This window comes from Coptis chinensis, chromosome 4 (genome assembly GCF_015680905.1).
Source record: "Coptis chinensis isolate HL-2020 chromosome 4, ASM1568090v1, whole genome shotgun sequence".
NCBI classification, from domain to species: Eukaryota; Viridiplantae; Streptophyta; class Magnoliopsida; order Ranunculales; family Ranunculaceae; genus Coptis; species Coptis chinensis.
Window position 1 is genome coordinate 19,307,044 of NC_141459.1, and position 17,848 is coordinate 19,324,891.

At 37.7% G+C, this 17,848-nt stretch overlaps 3 protein-coding genes across 3 annotated transcripts; 2 read left to right on the plus strand and 1 right to left on the minus strand.

Annotated features, from left to right (window-relative positions):
* Positions 1 to 222: 222 nt before the first annotated feature.
* On the plus strand, positions 223 to 1,233 carry LOC147502394 (uncharacterized). Its single transcript, XM_086604528.1, has one exon. The coding sequence runs from the start codon at positions 223 to 225 to the stop codon at positions 1,231 to 1,233; it is 1,011 nt and encodes a 336-aa protein (XP_086460654.1).
* Positions 1,234 to 8,023: 6,790 nt separating this feature from the next.
* On the plus strand, positions 8,024 to 11,321 carry LOC147502395 (pentatricopeptide repeat-containing protein At2g22070-like). Its single transcript, XM_086607206.1, is given in 2 exon segments — positions 8,024 to 9,083; positions 9,085 to 11,321. Coding segments are annotated over 2 exon segments (2,343 nt in total). The 5' UTR covers positions 8,024 to 8,189; the 3' UTR covers positions 10,534 to 11,321.
* A 251-nt stretch (positions 11,322 to 11,572) lies between these two features.
* Positions 11,573 to 17,246, minus strand: LOC147502396 (uncharacterized). Its single transcript, XM_086607207.1, has 7 exons — positions 17,206 to 17,246; positions 15,484 to 16,944; positions 14,677 to 14,732; positions 14,303 to 14,536; positions 13,908 to 14,199; positions 12,402 to 12,598; positions 11,573 to 11,988 (listed from the first exon to the last, which is right to left on the minus strand). Exons 2-7 carry the CDS (start codon positions 16,939 to 16,941, stop codon positions 11,835 to 11,837), a joined length of 2,391 nt encoding a protein of 796 aa, XP_086463333.1. The 5' UTR covers positions 16,942 to 16,944; positions 17,206 to 17,246; the 3' UTR covers positions 11,573 to 11,834.
* Between the last annotated feature and the right edge of the window lie 602 nt (positions 17,247 to 17,848).

Here is a 17,848-nt window from a genome sequence, read left to right on the forward strand (position 1 = left end):
ATTTCATGAACAAGGCAGAAGTATGAGCAACGAGCCAAGTTTGGTTTCTTGCGTGAATTTTATCATGTAAATAACATTGATTTTGTAGAAGGAATTCGTTCAGAAACTACCGAACTCGATCCCTTATGTTTTAGTGATTAAGACCTAATTGGCGTCCATCATCCTCATTATGATGCGGTCGTCATCTCTGCTTTCATTAGATTATGGCGAATTCAGCGCATAATGATAGACACTGGGAGTTCTGTCAGCGTCATTTTTGCAGGTTGGTACAAGAACATGCAACTTTCAGAGAATTTGGTAGTTGCAGAAAATAATCCAATAGTCGGTTTTGATGGAACATCAACAACCCCAGTGGGAAGAGTTTCTCTACTAGTCACACTCATGGACAAGATAGCAGATATTGAATTCCTTCTGATGAATTGCAAATCCCCTTACAATACAATCTTAGGAAGGGATTGGCTCTACAGTATGGGGGCAGTAGTATCTACTTTTCATCTGGCAGTCAAGTTGCCATCCCTCAGCAAAATTTGTAAGATACGGGGCGACCATATAGCTTCCCACAGCTGCCACGAAAAAGTCTTGGAGAAGTATCGTCAGTCCGATATGCGAGGAAATATAGTTCTCAGCAATTCGCAGGAGGTGTCTAAGTCAGAATCAGTACCACACAATATTTGTACTGCTAGTTCACGAAATGAAGGGTCATCGACTATAGACCGCCTCTTAGAAGTGCAAATTGGGAACTCAAGCGGCGAAACAACTTTCATATCAGCAGAACTGTCAGAAAACGAACAAGCGGAGATGATTTCACTCTTCAGAAAAAACAAGACGATATTTGCTTGGTCAGTGGGACAAATGCCTAGAATTAGCCCAGATATTGCATGCCACACGCTTGTCATTGATCCTACAATCAAGCCAGTGCGGCAGAAACCTAGGCGTATGGCACCAAATAGAAAACTCAAGGTTAAAGAAGAGATCGATCGTCTACTCTCAGTCAAGTTTATTCGGCCAGCTTCATATCTTAAACGGTTGTCTAACGTAGTGGCAGTACCTAAGAAAGATGGTAAAAAGAGAGTGTGTATCGATTTCACGAACCTTAACAAAGCTTGCCCAATTCATCCCTACCCTCTTCCGCGGATATCAAAATTGGTAGATGCCACATCTGGCTACCCGCGATTATCATTTATGGATGCTTCTTTAGGATACCACCAGATTCCACTATCTCTTAAAGACTAAGAAGCAACTGCATTCATAACTGATCAGGGAATTTTCTGTTACCAAGTCATGCCTTTTTGTTTTAAAAAACGTGAGTGCCACTTATCAGAGGATGATCAACACCATATTTGGAGATATGTTAGGCAAGATAATGGAGGCGTACATTGACGACATGGTTGTAAAATCCAAGCATAAGGGAGATTACATCTCTGACTTACAATCAGTTTTTTATAGAATTGAAGAATTCAACATGTGGCTCAATCCTTCTAAATGCGCTTTCGGGCTAATCTCTGGAAAATTTCTAGGGTATTTGATGACTCATCGAGGCATTGAAGCTAACCCAAAGCAGATCTGATCCATTCAAGCCATGTCAGCTCCAAAAACAAAAAAGGAGATTCAACAGCTCACAGGACGCTTAGTAGCTCTCAACCATTTCATCTCTAAATACTTAGACAGATGTCGTCCTTTCTTTCAGACTTTAAAGGATTTAGCGGTGTGGAATGAGAACTGTGAAAATGCCTTCCAATCCATCAAGAAATACTTAATCTCGCCACCAATTTTGGTCAGCCTAGCTACAGTGCAACCTATCAGAGTTTACTTGGCTGCTGCAGGCACTGCAGCCAGTGCATTACTATTCATCGATGGAGAAAATGGTCGTCCAATCTTATTCATTAGTAAAACCCTAACGGGGGCGGAAACTAGATATGTGAGAGTTGAAAAAATCGCTCTAGCATTGGTTCATGCTGCTAGACGCCTCAAACCATACTTCCAAGGAAGATTGGTCAAGGTATACACTGAATACCCACTTCGTTTTTTGCAATGCTCAAGAGTTAAGCAGGCTGACTGAATAGGACATCTATTTAAGCGCTTACAACATTGTCTTTGAACCTCGCATTTCAAAAAAGGGTCACACCCTTTGCCTCCCTAATGACAGATTTTCCAATTAACGATTTTGTCCCTGAAATCAACCAAGACGAAAGCATCTCTAGTGAAGCGCCAGCAGTTGGGGGCGAAGAAGCCCCAACAAATCTTACAGCCCCATCACCCGATTCATGGATTGTGTACACTGACTGCTCATATAACAAAGTTGGTTCTGGATTAGGATGTGTTTTTATCCAACCAAACAAATCAGCCATCCAGTGCTCAAAAAAGTCATGGAGTTTGCGTTTTCAACACATCTCTCCATGCACCAAAAAGTCATGGAGTTTGCGTTTTCAACACCTCTCTCTATGCACCAAAAAGTCGTAGAGTTTGCGTTTTCAACATCTCTCTCCATGCACCAAAAAGTCATGGAGTTTGCATTTTCAACACCTCTCCATGCACCAAAAAGTCATGGAGTTTGCATTTTCAATACCTCTCTCCATACACCAAAAAGTCATGGAGTTTGCATTTTCAACACCTCTCTCCACGCATCAAAAATCCATGGGGTTTATATTTTCAACACCTCTCTCCACACACAAAAAAGTCATGGAGTTTGCATTTTCAACACCTCTCTCTATGCACCAAAAAGTCGTGGAGTTTGCATTTTCAACACCTCTCTCCATACACCAAAAAGTTGTGGAGTTTGCATTTTCAACACCTTTCTCCACGCACCAAAAAGTCATGGAGTTTCTGTTTTCAACACCTCTGTTCATGCACCAAAAAAAAACGTAAAGTTTGCATTTTCAACACCTCTCTCTATGCACCAAAAAGTCACGGAGTTTGCGTTCACCATACCTTACTCCGTGCATCACCAAGTAATGGAGTTCGTGTTTGCAACACCTCTCTCTGAGCACCCAAAAAGTCGTGTAGTTTGCGTTTGCAAACACCTCACTCCACGCAAAAAAAAAATCGTCAAGTAAGCAGTGGCAACACCAATAAACACTATACTAAAGCACAAATATTATTCATGCAAGAAACACATGAACCAGCATACCCCAAGTTGCAAAGGCAAAAATGTCTTACGGTTCACTAAGCTTGAATCGAGCCATAGCCTCAACCCCCAATCAAATAACATGCTTTGAATCATGTTTACTATTCTTTGCCGCAAGAAATCAATTTCATCCAGCAAAGAGAAGGCGGTGTATGTACGACTACATTCTTACCCCTACAAACGATCATCGTTGGGTACCAAAGGTTGCACACTGGCATTGCCTACAAATGTGACCGACTCGCATTGCCCACTAAGCAGTCCTATTTTTATTGCCAACCAAGCTGGCCTACTTTTATTGCCAATCAAGTTGGCCAACTAAACTGGCCTATTGTTATGGCCAACTAAGTTGGCCAACTTTTTACTGCCCTCTTGTATGGCTATCATAATCGGCCCACTCATTCTGATATGGCAAATTTTGGTATATATACAAACAAGGAAAAATATCATTCAATAAAAATATCTGAATAAGATTTTAAGGAGATAAGCCCACCTATAAATATCTCATTTTTATTGCCAAAAGAACTACGCACATGAAGACTTGATTCCAGAAAATACTCTGGATACGTAGGCAACCATCGACATGGTTCAGTCTCTCTTCCACCACAATCAACACCCCTTACGACTTCATTAGTGTGTTTAGGTGAATCATTGCCCAAACATATATTATCACTTTCAGTATCTGGATTGTTTTGGTAAATTTCTCTTACTAATATATATGTATGTTTGTATTGTGTATTACTGATTTGCAATGGTTTAATCACTATAAAAATTCTATCTTTGAAACTATGATAGAAACACTGTGGTTGCAGTCTCAGCTCAGACTGCATCCTTCACATTTTTAACGTGCTCATTTTCTTTCTTGATGTTAATGAGTCCTGGTATTGTTTTCTTATTACATGGGTGTCCTGATATTTTGATTGAAATCGCAATATGAAAATAGATATTTCTTGTCAAACTGTTCATCCATTTACTACCAAGATGAGGTGATTCATAGCTTTCATAATGAATAATTAATGCCCCTTATCAGGGCTTGGGTTTGGATCTCCAAAAAGATGGAGGAGATCAACTTGGAGTCTATATGTCTTGGTCTGGTCAACAACATTTGGAGTGCTCCAAGCATTTTTTAATCGAGAGTTTCAATTCTATATCAATAGAGGGTTTGTCTTCAGTGAATTAGGGAGATTGGGAAACTTTTTGATAGTTCATGTACCTACAGATTCTGGGTTGATTTAGATAGTGTTTTTCCTCTCTGGAGAGATTTGCTTTAGTGATTGCTGGCCAGTACATTATTTTCCTTAAGATTTTTGGATGAAGAGGAAAGGAGGGTCTAGACTGTAGAGTTTATTCATATACGTTCTAGTCCGTCAATGTCACCTAGTCCAATCAACATGATAACCTTATCTTGTCTAGGTTGGATATGCAATCGCTTGTCACAGATCGATTCTGTGGGGACGCCACACCTGCCAAACTTGGCGTAACATTGTTTAGCATTAGCCTTGGGAAAACGAATTGAACAAGAAGAAGCTAAAGCTTCTTTAGTTGTAGTGAGTAGTAGTTGCTTCTGTATTTTCTAGTCCAAAAGTATTTGCTGTTTTCGAGAAAGATCACTTAATCATGGATGATATGCCTGTGTGCATTAGGATTAGGCCATTTAAGTTTTTTTATCCTGATCATTTTATGTCAATTGTTTTAACCATAATAGACAATATATATAATCCTAGTTTACTGACAACAATAAACTCTTCTTGTTCACATTTTAAACTCTTCTTGGTCGTTTGAGTGCTAATGTTGACGGCGCGATGTCCATTACACATATTTGCTTTTGCCAAGTATCAGCATTGGCAAGGTCATTAGAAGTTTTTTCTATATGAAAAACATTCAGTCACTCATAGTGCGTGAGGTCTAATCATCATAATTTGAACTTTCAAGCAGGGCCGAAAATATCAGCCGATATATCGATATATCTCGAAAATCAGGGTACCTGATATGGATATTTTCGATATTTCAGTTCCGAATCTTAAACAGTATTTAAACCGATATATATCACAATTTCCAATATATATCTTAATATTGATGATATTTTTCTATATATTTGACATATCCGAGATAAATCTTTTGACTATTTGACCGTTTGACCGATATTTTTGATATATATCGGCAATATTTCTGACATTTACCGATATAAACTGATATTTTGACTAATTTACTGATGAGATAGATAAGAAAAATAAATTAGATGTGAAAACAGGTTGTTTAACATGCTAAAATCATCTCAATCAATCATAATAATACTCTCTAAAATAGTTGTGATATAAAGGAGTAATCGTGTTCTCCACTCTTGCTTGTACGTACTTGTAACGAATCTAGACTAATCAAACTATTAACTAATGAGAGAGTAATAATGATATGAATAAAATAGTAAATATAAGATTGAAAAACAGTAGATTTAAAGGTGATAAAGATAATTAGAGAAGACTTAATTCACTATGCAATTCGATTGATTATTAGTTAGTTATCGAATTGCCTTTCTTGATCCCTAGCAAATAACCTATATCTCTATAGTCATTGCTTGACTAGCAAGAGAGACTAGCACCCCCATAAATCTCTTTGATTGGGTTTCTAATCTCTAGCCCCTTGTTATGAGTTCTATCTCTAGAAACTCACAATAAAAGACTTGAAATTCTAATGCGAAAACAAAAACAACTAATAACTAATCATCCTCACATGACTTCCTAAACCTCCTCTAATGGAGGTTTAGTCTTGTTTCATTGGATGTTCTAAACTAAAACAATAAGATAAAGACATTAAAATAAAGAGACAAGAATTGAATTAAATAAGCTTTTATTGGAGGGTTTCTATGGAGGCTACAATACTAAACTAATTAACTAACCCTAAACTAAACTACAACTACACTAAACCAATTAGAGACTAAGGGGAGGAAGCAATAATAAGTTTTGCCTTAACCCTCTTTATATAGGAGAGGGTTAGGGTTACATTTTCGTGCATGGGCCTGGAGGCTAGACTTTGGGCCTCTAATGTGAGCCCAAAGTCCATTAGGTTAAGTTTAAAGGGGCCAATTCCGCTAGAAATTACTTCAGTACCCTTTTGGTCCACTTTTACAGCTCTAATTGGGGCAAGTCTGGGTCCATTGGAAATCTTATTCCGAGCTGGTCGTTTTGATATAAAGTAGGCCCAATTCCGAGGCCCGAATCCAAAGATACGCCCTTTTGAAGTTCTGATGACTTTTTGTCTTTTTTCTACCCGAATTGACTTTGACTTCCCGACTTTAACTGGGCTTAAAAAAGTTTTTTCTTCTTGATTCTTGGGCTTTAAACATAGAACTCTTCTAGCAATCATCTTGACTCGTTTTCCACGCAAAATGACATCTTTAAGCACATAAACAGCTTCAAGACCTGAAATTAGGGGTGGCAATGGGTCGTGTTCGTGCCGTGTCATACTCGGGTCATGTGTTGGGAGAGCAAACCCAAACCCGACCCAATTACTAATTGTGTCAAGTTTGTCAAACCCAAACCCAACCCGTATATGTAACAGGTTACCCAACGGGTGACCCGCTAAGCTAACGGGTCAATTTCGGATCGGGTTAACAGATAACCCGTAAGTTATGTTTTTTTTTTTGGATAAAGAATATTTATTAATCTAAATAATAAAAGAACTTGCAAAAGTGCGCAGAATTGTTGAAGCACATCTGCTGAACGCCTAAACCAAACAAGTGAAACAACCTGTTAGCCAAACAAAAAACATAACCAAACTAGAAACAACAACTATGTCCAGTTTGTCCACTTTGCAATCTCGTGGGCAAACTTATTATTAAATAAATGCAAATATTATTGTGACTTTGACGGCTTCATTGTTCTCTTTATATAATTGAGACTAGGGTAAAAGTTCAATGTTAATGTACGTTATCATATATTTTATTGAATAAATCTATAATATTCTATATGCTGGATTGCTGGCTGATCCTTCTAAATCCAGTTGATCCTTTTCTATTTAGTATTTTCTTTTAGGTAATTGGGATTATGAGATTTAATAAAATTCGAAAACATATATGTTTAAGGACTTAAAACAGGGCATACAGGTCACAGGTTGATGACCCGACCCATTGGACCCGGGAACTAATCGGGTATACTAACGGGTTACCCGAGTTAACATGTGTGACCCTAACCCAACCCATTTATTTGATGGGTTTGGTGGGTCGACCCTTAAATGACCCAAAAACCTTTTTTCCCAACCCAAACCCGCTAATTTCGTGTCAGATTCGTGTCAGGTTAGCGTGTCGTGTACAAAACTGCCACCCCTACCTGAAATACACAAAAACACGTAAATATTACTAACTCTTATTATTACAAACATAATTGGACTAAATATAATTCTATTAAGGGGTTGAAACTACACTTTTGGGTGCTTATCATTTACCAAAAAGAGAAATATCTCCGATATATCAATGTGTACCGATATATATTGATTTTTTGGGGTCCGATATTGCTCCCGACATGGAAATATTTGACCTTGCTTTGAAGTGTGCCGTTCTTGCATTTTACATAGCACTGATTTCCTTTTTCTTGGTAACTGTAGTGACTTTCTTGCCAACATTGATGTCAAGTCTTATAGAGGTCGTACTTGATTACATGATACTTCCGTAACACGATTTTATTAACCAACTTTCTGGCATATGTAGGAATTTAAGGACCTTACTATTGAATATGGACATCCAACTTAAAACCAATTGGTAATAAGTGGAGCGGCCCAGGATTCATATATTGATTGGCTAGGTTTTAGACACCCGATATGAGATTATAATCTCAACACACCCCCTTACGTGTGGCGTAATCTTGAACCTAACATATAGACAATTTTTTAAACCGGTGACACGGAGTAACAAGAGAAATAGCTCTAAAAATGTCGGAATATATCGATAGATTCTGTTGGCATATTACAATATCGACAACATTATCATGCCATATACCACGATATTTCACATTATCTCGCTACATATGGACTCTGAGTCATCATTTACTTCCCGCCAAATGAGAGCAAACCTATAAACATGTCTCCACACTCTCCATCAGATTTGTTCTATGCATCACTCCTTCAAACAAGTCTCAAATCCAAAGACTCAATTACTGGCAAATCGATACACGCAAATATTATCAAAACTGGGCTTCACCTAAGCGTATTCCTAATGAACAATCTCATCAACTTTTATTCAAAAAATGGACTTATTTCTGATGCCCGCAAAGTCTTTGATGAGATGCCAATTAAAAATACGTTTACTTGGAATACCATTCTTTCTACGTATGCAAAGAATGGAAAGGTTGAGATAGCTAGGCAATTTTTTGAAGAAATGCCAGAGAGAGATTCGGTTTCTTGGACTGCCATGATTGTGGGGTATAATCAGATGGCCCGGTTTAGAAATGCGGTTTCCATGTTTTTGGAGATGATTAAGTTTGGTGTTTCGCCAACCCAGTTTACGATTACTAATATTCTTTCATCTTGTGCTGCTATGGAAGCTTTGGATATAGGGAAGAAAGTACATTCTTTTGTTGTTAAACTTGGTTTGAGTGGCTACATTCCGGTTGCGAATTCAGTACTTAACATGTATGGAAAGTCCGGGGATGCTGAGACGGCCAAGGTTGTTTTTGGTACGATGAAATTGAAGAGCATTTCGAGTTGGAATGCAATGATTTCATTGTATACACAATCTGGAAGGTTGGATCTAGCTTTGGCACAATTTGAGCAGATGGAGGAGCGAGATGCCATTTCTTGGAATTCAATGATTGCGGGGTATAATCAGAATGGGTCTGATTTTGAGGCGTTGCTGTTTTTCTTGAAGATGCTTGCAGAATCATCTGTAAAACCTGATTGTTTTACATTTACTAGTGTTCTTTCAGCTTGTGCCAATCTTGAGATGTTGAAGCCTGGGATGCAATTACATGCTGAAACTATTAAAATTGGACTTCGATTCTGATGGACCAGTTGGGAATGCTTTGATCTTAATGTACTCAAAGTCGGGAGGGTTAGACATTGCTCAGAAGATTGTAGAGAGAAGCCTGACTACCAATCTCAATGTGGTATCATTTACATGTCTACTTGATGGCTATGTCAAGCTTGGGGACATTAACCCTGCTAGAAAGATATTTGATTCGCTGAAAGATCGGGATGTAGTGGCATGGACTGCCATGATTGTAGGCTACTTTCAAAATGGCCTCAATAATGACGCAATCGAACTCTTCCAATCAATGCTGACTGTAGGTCCCAAGCCAAACAACTACACCTTAGCAGCCATGCTGAGTGTTTCTTCAAGCTTGGCTTCAATAGATCACGGAAAGCAGATTCATGGTGTTGCTATAAGATCAGGAGAAGAATCATCAGTTTCTGTAGGCAATGCCCTAGTTACCATGTATGCTAAAGGTGGAAGTATTCAAAACTCGAGGCGTGTGTTCGACCACGTATCTTGGAACAAAGATACCGTCTCATGGACCTCAATGATCATATCTTTAGCTCAGCATGGTCTTGGAGAAGAAGCTATTGAACTGTTTGAAAAAATGCTGGCCATTGGAATCAAACCTGATCATATCACTTATGTTGGTGTGATTTCTGCATGTACTCATGCAGGATTTGTAGAACAAGGTCAGAATTATTTTTCTCTAATGCAAAATGTACATAAAATTAAACCTACACATAGCCATTACTCCTGCATGATTGATCTTTTTGGGCGTGCTGGATTGCTCCAACAAGCACACAATTTCATAGAAAAGATGCCAGTTGAGCCAGATGTTATAGCTTGGGGTTCACTTCTATCTTCTTGTAAGGTTCATAAAAACGTGGAGTTGGCAAAGATAGCTGCAGAAAGGTTGCTTCTTATCGACCCGGAAAATAGTGGAGCCTACTCAGCACTTGCTAATGCATACTCTGCATGTGGAAAATGGGACGATGCTGCAAGAATAAGGAGATTGATGAAGGATAGAGGAGTCAAGAAAGACCAAGGATCTAGTTGGATTCAAATCAAGAACAAGGTTCATGTTTTCGGTGCTGAAGATGGTTCCCATCCACAAAAGGATGTGATTTACATCACTATGGCAAAGCTCTGGAAGGAGATCAAGAAAAGGGGTTTTGTTCCAGACACAGATGCAGTATTGCACGATCTTGATGAGGAGGTAAAGGATCAGATATTAAGTCGTCACAGTGAGAAGCTTGCAATTGCTTTTGGTTTGATCAGTACTCCTGAGAATACGACGTTAAGGATCATGAAGAATCTGAGAGTCTGCAATGACTGCCACTCCGCTATCAAGTTCATCTCCAAGGTTGTCGGAAGAGAAATTGTGGTGAGAGATACCACCCGTTTCCACCATTTCAAGGACGGGTCATGTTCTTGTGGGGATTATTGGTAGGAACAAAGCAGATTTTATCCGTGATATACAGAATCAGATTGTAACAGATCGCAGAAGACAATACAGTTCGATTACATTGCATCATCTATGGTGTGGTAAGGTGCCTCTCAATTCCCAACTATATCCTTTGATTCTTTTTCAATACTTTGGCTTCAGAGGAACATGCATCAGTTGATGATCCTGTTTTTTTAGCTAGGTCGATGATCACACGGTGCTAGCTGAAAGCTTTTGATCCTGGACACCTGACCTGAGGCGTCACACCAGTAATTGGAAGACTAGTGCATTAGCTTCTCCGAAGAAAGTGATTTGTAAAATTTTGGGTATGGCTTTGAGGGAGCTTCAAATGTTTTTAGTATTCAAAAAGGGGAATGATTATATGAACTCCCACCACCAAAAGTGGACTTACAAGATGAATTGAGGGCTGATTTGTTGTGAAGATAGTCATAGTCTTCCCATAATGAAGAACCTCCCCACAAAAAGTCAGCTCAATTGATTATGTTCAAGTGGTTTAACCTTATCAAAAGTTATTTCTAATAGTCGAGATGAGATGTACTAATAAATGTACGCCTATTCAGATAGTTGTTGGCATGGCGACCCGCTGATAATTTAGCAACTAAGTTTTCCTTTCGCTCTTAATTGTAATTATGTAGCCTCATTCATTTGTTTTAGTGACTTTTTGTTTCCACAAATATTTGTAGACTGTAATGCTACCAGAAAACTCCAAACTTATTGTTTTTATTAGAAGACTATTTGATATGGCCTGTTAGTCTCTGTAACAGCTTTTTATAGTTCTGGCCTTTTGTCTCTTAATAAACTTGTTCTCAAGAGATAATTTTCAATTTAATCATACAAGAGATGCTCATTTAATCTACTTAGAGTTGCACACTTGCACCTACTTTAGTTGGAAAACGATGAATTCTATTGCAATAAACCATATGCTTTCCGTACATTTATGGCTAGGATTTCTGATTTAAGATGGTGGTGGGATCTGGTAACAACTCTCAATAACTTTACCAAGCCAGAATATAAACTTTACCTGTAGTAGTAAAAGTTTCCATATTATATCAATTCTGTAGTATAGTATTCAATTAGGTATGAATGACTCTCCTTCACCAGGAAAAGAAAAAGGGAAAGGAATTTACCAAGGTACAATATAAAGTTTACAGTAGTAACTAAAAAGTCATTGTATGAACATTTTCTGTGGTATAGTATTCAACTAGGTTGAATGTTTCATCCTTCACCAGAAAAAGAAAAAGGAAAAATATAAGAACTTCACATGGGTGTTATACCACCTTCAGCAGCTAACAGTTCACCCCCCAGTCATATGGCTGATACACCACCTTCAACTGAGTATTTGCAAGCAACTCCAGTAATTCCTCTGACATGGCAGGCTCCAGGTAGTTTGCCGCATGCTTCAGTACCTCTACTTCATTCTTTCCAAAATCTGCACTATACCTATAATAAAAGACAGGAGGAGCATGTCAGATATAACACTTGATCAAACAAACCTATATGTAAATGTAAGAAAGAAATTAAACCCTACTAGATGCAATGTATCTTCAATTTTTCATGTGTTCATAACAGTCAAAGAAATACAATAAAAATTATTACCTTACTGCATTTTGAATTCATCACCGAGATCATATAAGCATATGTAATTTTGATTGTCATATATGAATATTACAGAAAACAGTAATGAGAGTAATCTACTAAAAGGGATCTCCGTCCCATATGTAATTTTGATTATCACATATGAATATTACAGAAAACAGTAATGAGAGTAATCTACTAAAAGGGATCTCCATCCCCTTTTTTCCGAAACATAATTTCAAATGTAAAAAGATTTTTGCCCCTGTACCACAACTTACCATCTAAGGATTTTACTGACTGATGCCACCTTGGCCTCAGGATCAACACTAACCCCTCCGTTCCTCAGAAAATTGCGAGCTGCTTCCATAAGCTCTTTATCAATGTTACTAGGTGAGAAGCAGCATAGTGCAGGTCCAGATCTGTTACCGCTAACCAGAGCGAAGTGAATTAATGGCTCCAGATATGGAAGAGCTATCTGGACAACAAAATAAGAAAGTGATAAGTATTAAGGGCCAATAAAAATACAATATATATATATATATATATATATATATATATATAGAGAGAGAGAGAGAGAGAGAGAGAGAGAGAGAGAGAGATCCCAAACCAACCAGCCTTTTCCTAGTTTTAGTATAAATTCTGCCCAATTAATCTGATTAAATATTCTTTGGCATTGGCAAACAGCAGCCAATTCAACAAAGATTAAAAAAATAATAATAATAAATTAAATTAATAAATATGTATTACACAAAAATAAATAAATGTTTGTAATCAAAAGTTACCAAAAAAAAATTCACAAGTTAGATCTTGCATTACAGCTCTGAGTTGCATCTGTACTACAGGATGTTCTGGATAAGTGTGTGGTGTCTTAATCATTTCAAAGCTCACTAATCTCCGTCATGTTCTTTAGGGTCACACGAGCTCACAATATTATCATGAGACCTACCTTGATAATGCAACTTTATATAATGACATAACTACATAAATTCCTTTAGAAATATCCCAAGCTCATGCATGACATTGAATATAAGTTATGCATCTTATATCAATGTGCCTACAGCCCTACATCTACAAAGAAGCACTGTGTCTGTTGCGAGTAACCATGTGAATCCAGTGTAAATTTAAATTTCAGATGGCAAGATATACCTACCAATCATTCGTATAGATTACAAAAACAAATAGCCCTTACACCAAACACACATGCCAATTATCACGTACAAGGCTACAATCCGGATTGGAATTGAGACTATTTACGATGTCGGACAGATGGCTTATCTAGATGTGCTTACTATACTTATTTCTCACGACAACCATTGCTTACTTCAAAATTTTGTGCCCAGATGGCACATCCCCTATTTACTTAATTAAGTTGGTTTGCTCTTTGTAGATCTTTAAGCTGAAAAAACGCCCAAACCTACAAGAGTGGAATGTGCACACCAGTAAGGTTTGGAACCTCTTTAGTGAAATAGATACCACTGGGACCAGTTCACATAAGCTCTCGGATTACACAAAGTTGAGTTCCAAACCTATCTACCCGTAGCAAATAAGTAAGTAACTACTTCATCAAAAGAAACATACAAATGTACTGCATACACACATTCACCTTCTTAACTGATGCAGATATTATTTGACAATTCATCAAATAAAATAAGTGGGCACTTTGAGCTAATTATATGCATGCCATGCAACATTAATCACCAGAAATAATTGACAGATACTTCATCCAATATATCACTAACTCAACTTGTAACCTTTAATGTACAAAATAGGTGTGTAACGCTCACCTTGGTGCGCTGATCTTTAACACCGAAAGGCTTTACAAGATTATAAGGGGGTCTTTGATTACATCGTAGAATGCCATTCTGAATAGCTGAAAGAGAGTAGGTATAGCCTCCAATGACATATTTGAAGTCACCAAGCATCTTTCTCCGCTCCAAGGGTCCAACAGGATAACCCCACATCAATATTGCATGAATAGCCATCATATTATATAGATTTATGAAGAAAGCGAGTTTCTCCTCTCTTGACATCTCCAGCATCTCAGCCCTCTGAAGCTCCTCAACAACCCTCAAGTACCTGAAAAATAGCAATAGTCAATCACACGTATGAGAAAACAACACAAAATACTAAAAATAAAGATACACCTGTTACTAGATGAACAATGCTCAATGTAACCAACCTTGCAAATTCCTCACTTCCATGAATACTTCTGTAATCAACATGTCTTCCGTCCTCAGACGCGTAAGCTTCAAATATTGCCAATGACAAAAATCTCAACCGTGATGCGATATCTATAATGGGCTTGGGTTTTACATCAAGTATGCCCCTCGGGATATTGTAGCATTGAGATGACACAACAGGGTCATGATCCAAGAACCGATAGAAATGGTTACCGTCTTCAAAAACATTCTCTCTGACAGCAACAGGTATCATATAGAAGAAACAAACAAAGATTTCTTCATAATAATCAAGGAAATTGAAATGAGCTGATAAAAAGTTTTAAGAAAGAAAAAGTTACACATACTGAGAACATATTGTATTCGAGTAACTTACTCAAGAACGTGTCCAAAAAATTGTTTACTTGCAAGTTTTCTTCCAAATTCAATAGCCTGTATCAAGCCAAGAAGGGAAGAAAAGGAATAGTGATTAATATAAGCATATAAATATATTATTGCACACTACTTGGAACTTTCTGCATCAATAGGCTAACAGATGACGTGTGAAGTACCCACAATCAGAACAATGGGTATATTCTGACTTATGGATGTAGAGACTCTTAGCACATGAGCCAACAGTAATTTAAAAGCTATGTCACGTATGAGGCAGGTATACAACTATTATTTCATTGTGAAAAAGCCATAGATGAAAATTAGTGCTACATCAGTGCTGTGTAATTTAGCGTGTCATTCTCTTCCCGTAGAAAGTATACCCTTGATGAGGACATTGAGTGTGTCACGCAAATTATACTCTAAGAGGGCTTCTCTAAACCTTCACATGGGTCAATTTGTTCATAGTTTCCTCAGATTTTTCTATTTCTCCCAAACTTCTCAATTTTTTCAATTAAAGCACCCTCATTAATTTATTGCCAGATCCTAAATTGGTTATAAACTTTAAGTCATTTTAGCATTGATTCTAAAAAGTTATTTCAACTAACTCGCCATAATTGCTTCCAACTTTCAGCAGTGCACAAAATGTGATCTTGGGAATCATCTGTCAAAATCTACGCTAAATCTACATGTAAATGCAATGAAGTGGTGTGTATCTTCTTGAATAGGTATGTGTATGCCACTATTTGAAAAATGTCATGTGTGGGGCTGTAGACTATACCAGAAAATAAGAAGAATATCATATGAAACCAACCTCTTTTCTTTCCAAGTACTGATCCTCCGCCAGGAAATCCACAGCTTCTGAACCTACAAAACAGTAGCTGAATCTGCGCATCCTATAGAACCTGTCTTTGACTGTAATAGATTCTCTCATTTTCTTGACAATGGAAGCCAATTCATCAATCACCCCGCTGCAGGACTCATCATCTTCACCTGACAGTGGTGGAACAGGAGCTTCACTGGATGGTTCTTCATCGATTAGGTCATTAATCTTCTCCTTGAGTTTTCCAGACTCGTCCAACTCCTTGAGATCCCTCAATCCACCGACAGGGTGTTCATTAAAAAACACATAGGGTACAGCTGATGATCTAGTGAATTTCTCTAGTTCCAACTTTCTGATGGGATAAACATCAATGTTAATTTCGACATATTTTAGCTGCCTCTGGTGCAGAAATAACCTGGCCTCTCTACTTTCCTGGCATCCAAGCCTTGTGTATAGCAAAATTCTTCCTTTGAAGGCTGGAGTTTGAAAAGAATCCTCTGTGCGGGCAGTCTCACCTAGCTCAACTCTATTATCTGTATCGAAATCCCGTCCAATCTTAATAAAGCTTAATGGATTCCATGTGGACCTGTCCGCAGACTTCTGAGATACTTCTTTTGGTTGGATATCTGGGTCCACATCCTGTTCATCCTTTAAACTGCTAGTGGAGTTGTCATTCTTCTCTTCAGATTCAGGATAGTTCTGCTCATCTTCATCTTTTTTTCCAGAAAGGCGGCGAATAACAGTGGAGACAGCAACTACACTCTTCTCTCTAACAAAATTTTTAAGTGCAACGGCTTTGTCAGGCCAAGCATACCCTTGTGCCTCAGGTTCAAGATCGGAAGAACGGGTAGATGAAACTCCAGTAGCTTCCGGCTCAGGAACTTCAGTTCCATCAAATATTGGCTCCACCGCTTTCTCTTCACTAATAATTTCTTCCAAGCTTCGAAATTTTCCTTCTGGACTTTCAGCTTTCGCTTCTGTGATCTCGGTAGTCTGATCATCCCCGCATTGTTCTCCTAATCCATTATGGTGTTGGTTCTGGTTTTCCTCACTATTGTTCAAAGATGGCATTTCACTCTGCAGTTCTCCTTTATCTTCTTGTTGAAAATCACTGTTGTCTAAAGATTCTATTGCACTAGACACCTTTCCTTCTGAATGAAGATCATTTTTGTTCAAAGATTGTATTGCACTAGGTACTTGTCCTTGATCTTCCCTTTCGTGATCATTGCTGGTTGAGGATTGAACTGCACTAGGCACCTTTCCTTCTGAATGAAGATCGTTTTCGTTTAACAACTCTACTTGTTGAAGCACCTCTCCTTCTATCTGAAGATCGTCATTGTCTGAAGATTGGACTTCATAAAACACTTCTACTTGATCTTCTTTTTGAAGGTCATCCATTTCACTAGACACTTTTTGATCTTCGCTTTGAAGATGAGTCGTATTATCCATTATCTGTTCAGGTGGAAAAAACATTCATAAGTGAAACAACAAAAACAAAAAAAAAGTTATAGATCACACCATACTAACTAATCTTGAGAGAGATCTCCTGATACAAGAAACAATAATCAAACTAATATTCCTATTTCATATCAGTTATTAGTAATAATATTCGTTGACCAAACATCATTTTCTAATTGAAAAGCGGCTAATTAATTAGATCCAGAAAATAAACAATCATATTTACATACAAATGAATCATAAAAAACACCGAACCGTTACAGTTGACGAGCAAAGTATCTGAATCGTCAGAACATACCTATATAACGATTGTGAAAAAATAAATGTGAATAAGGAAATTTTGAAACCGTCAAGAGAGAAAAAAAGAGTTTTTTTTTATTTTAGAAGAAGAAGAAAGAGAAGAAAGCGGGAAATCTATGGGCGGAAATTTGCATGTACCAAATTTTTACTCCCTTTTGAAATCTCTATTTTTGGGATCAAATTATCACCCTTGTTACTGTGTTAAATTGCAAAATAGCCATTTGACAAACAAGGGAATGGGCCCATTTCAGTGGGCCAAACTTCCACGACAAGATACAAACATCACCTTTTTGACTAATAATAATAAATTAATAATACGATGGCCATTAAAAACCATTGACAAATTCTTGTGCCGTCCATTTTCTTGGTTGTTTGTTTTTACGTCACCACGACTTTATCCCCATGACCAACCTGTTGACCAAAGGATCAATAGGGTCAGTGGTATGTTAAAGAATTACCAAAATGTCCTATACATTGTAGTCTACTCTTGCGATGTACAGTAATATACTAGTGTCTAGTGGCATAGAGGAATTCCAGATACATTGTAGAAAAGGTTAAACCATAACCATACCATGAATTGTGAAGTCGAAAAACAAGT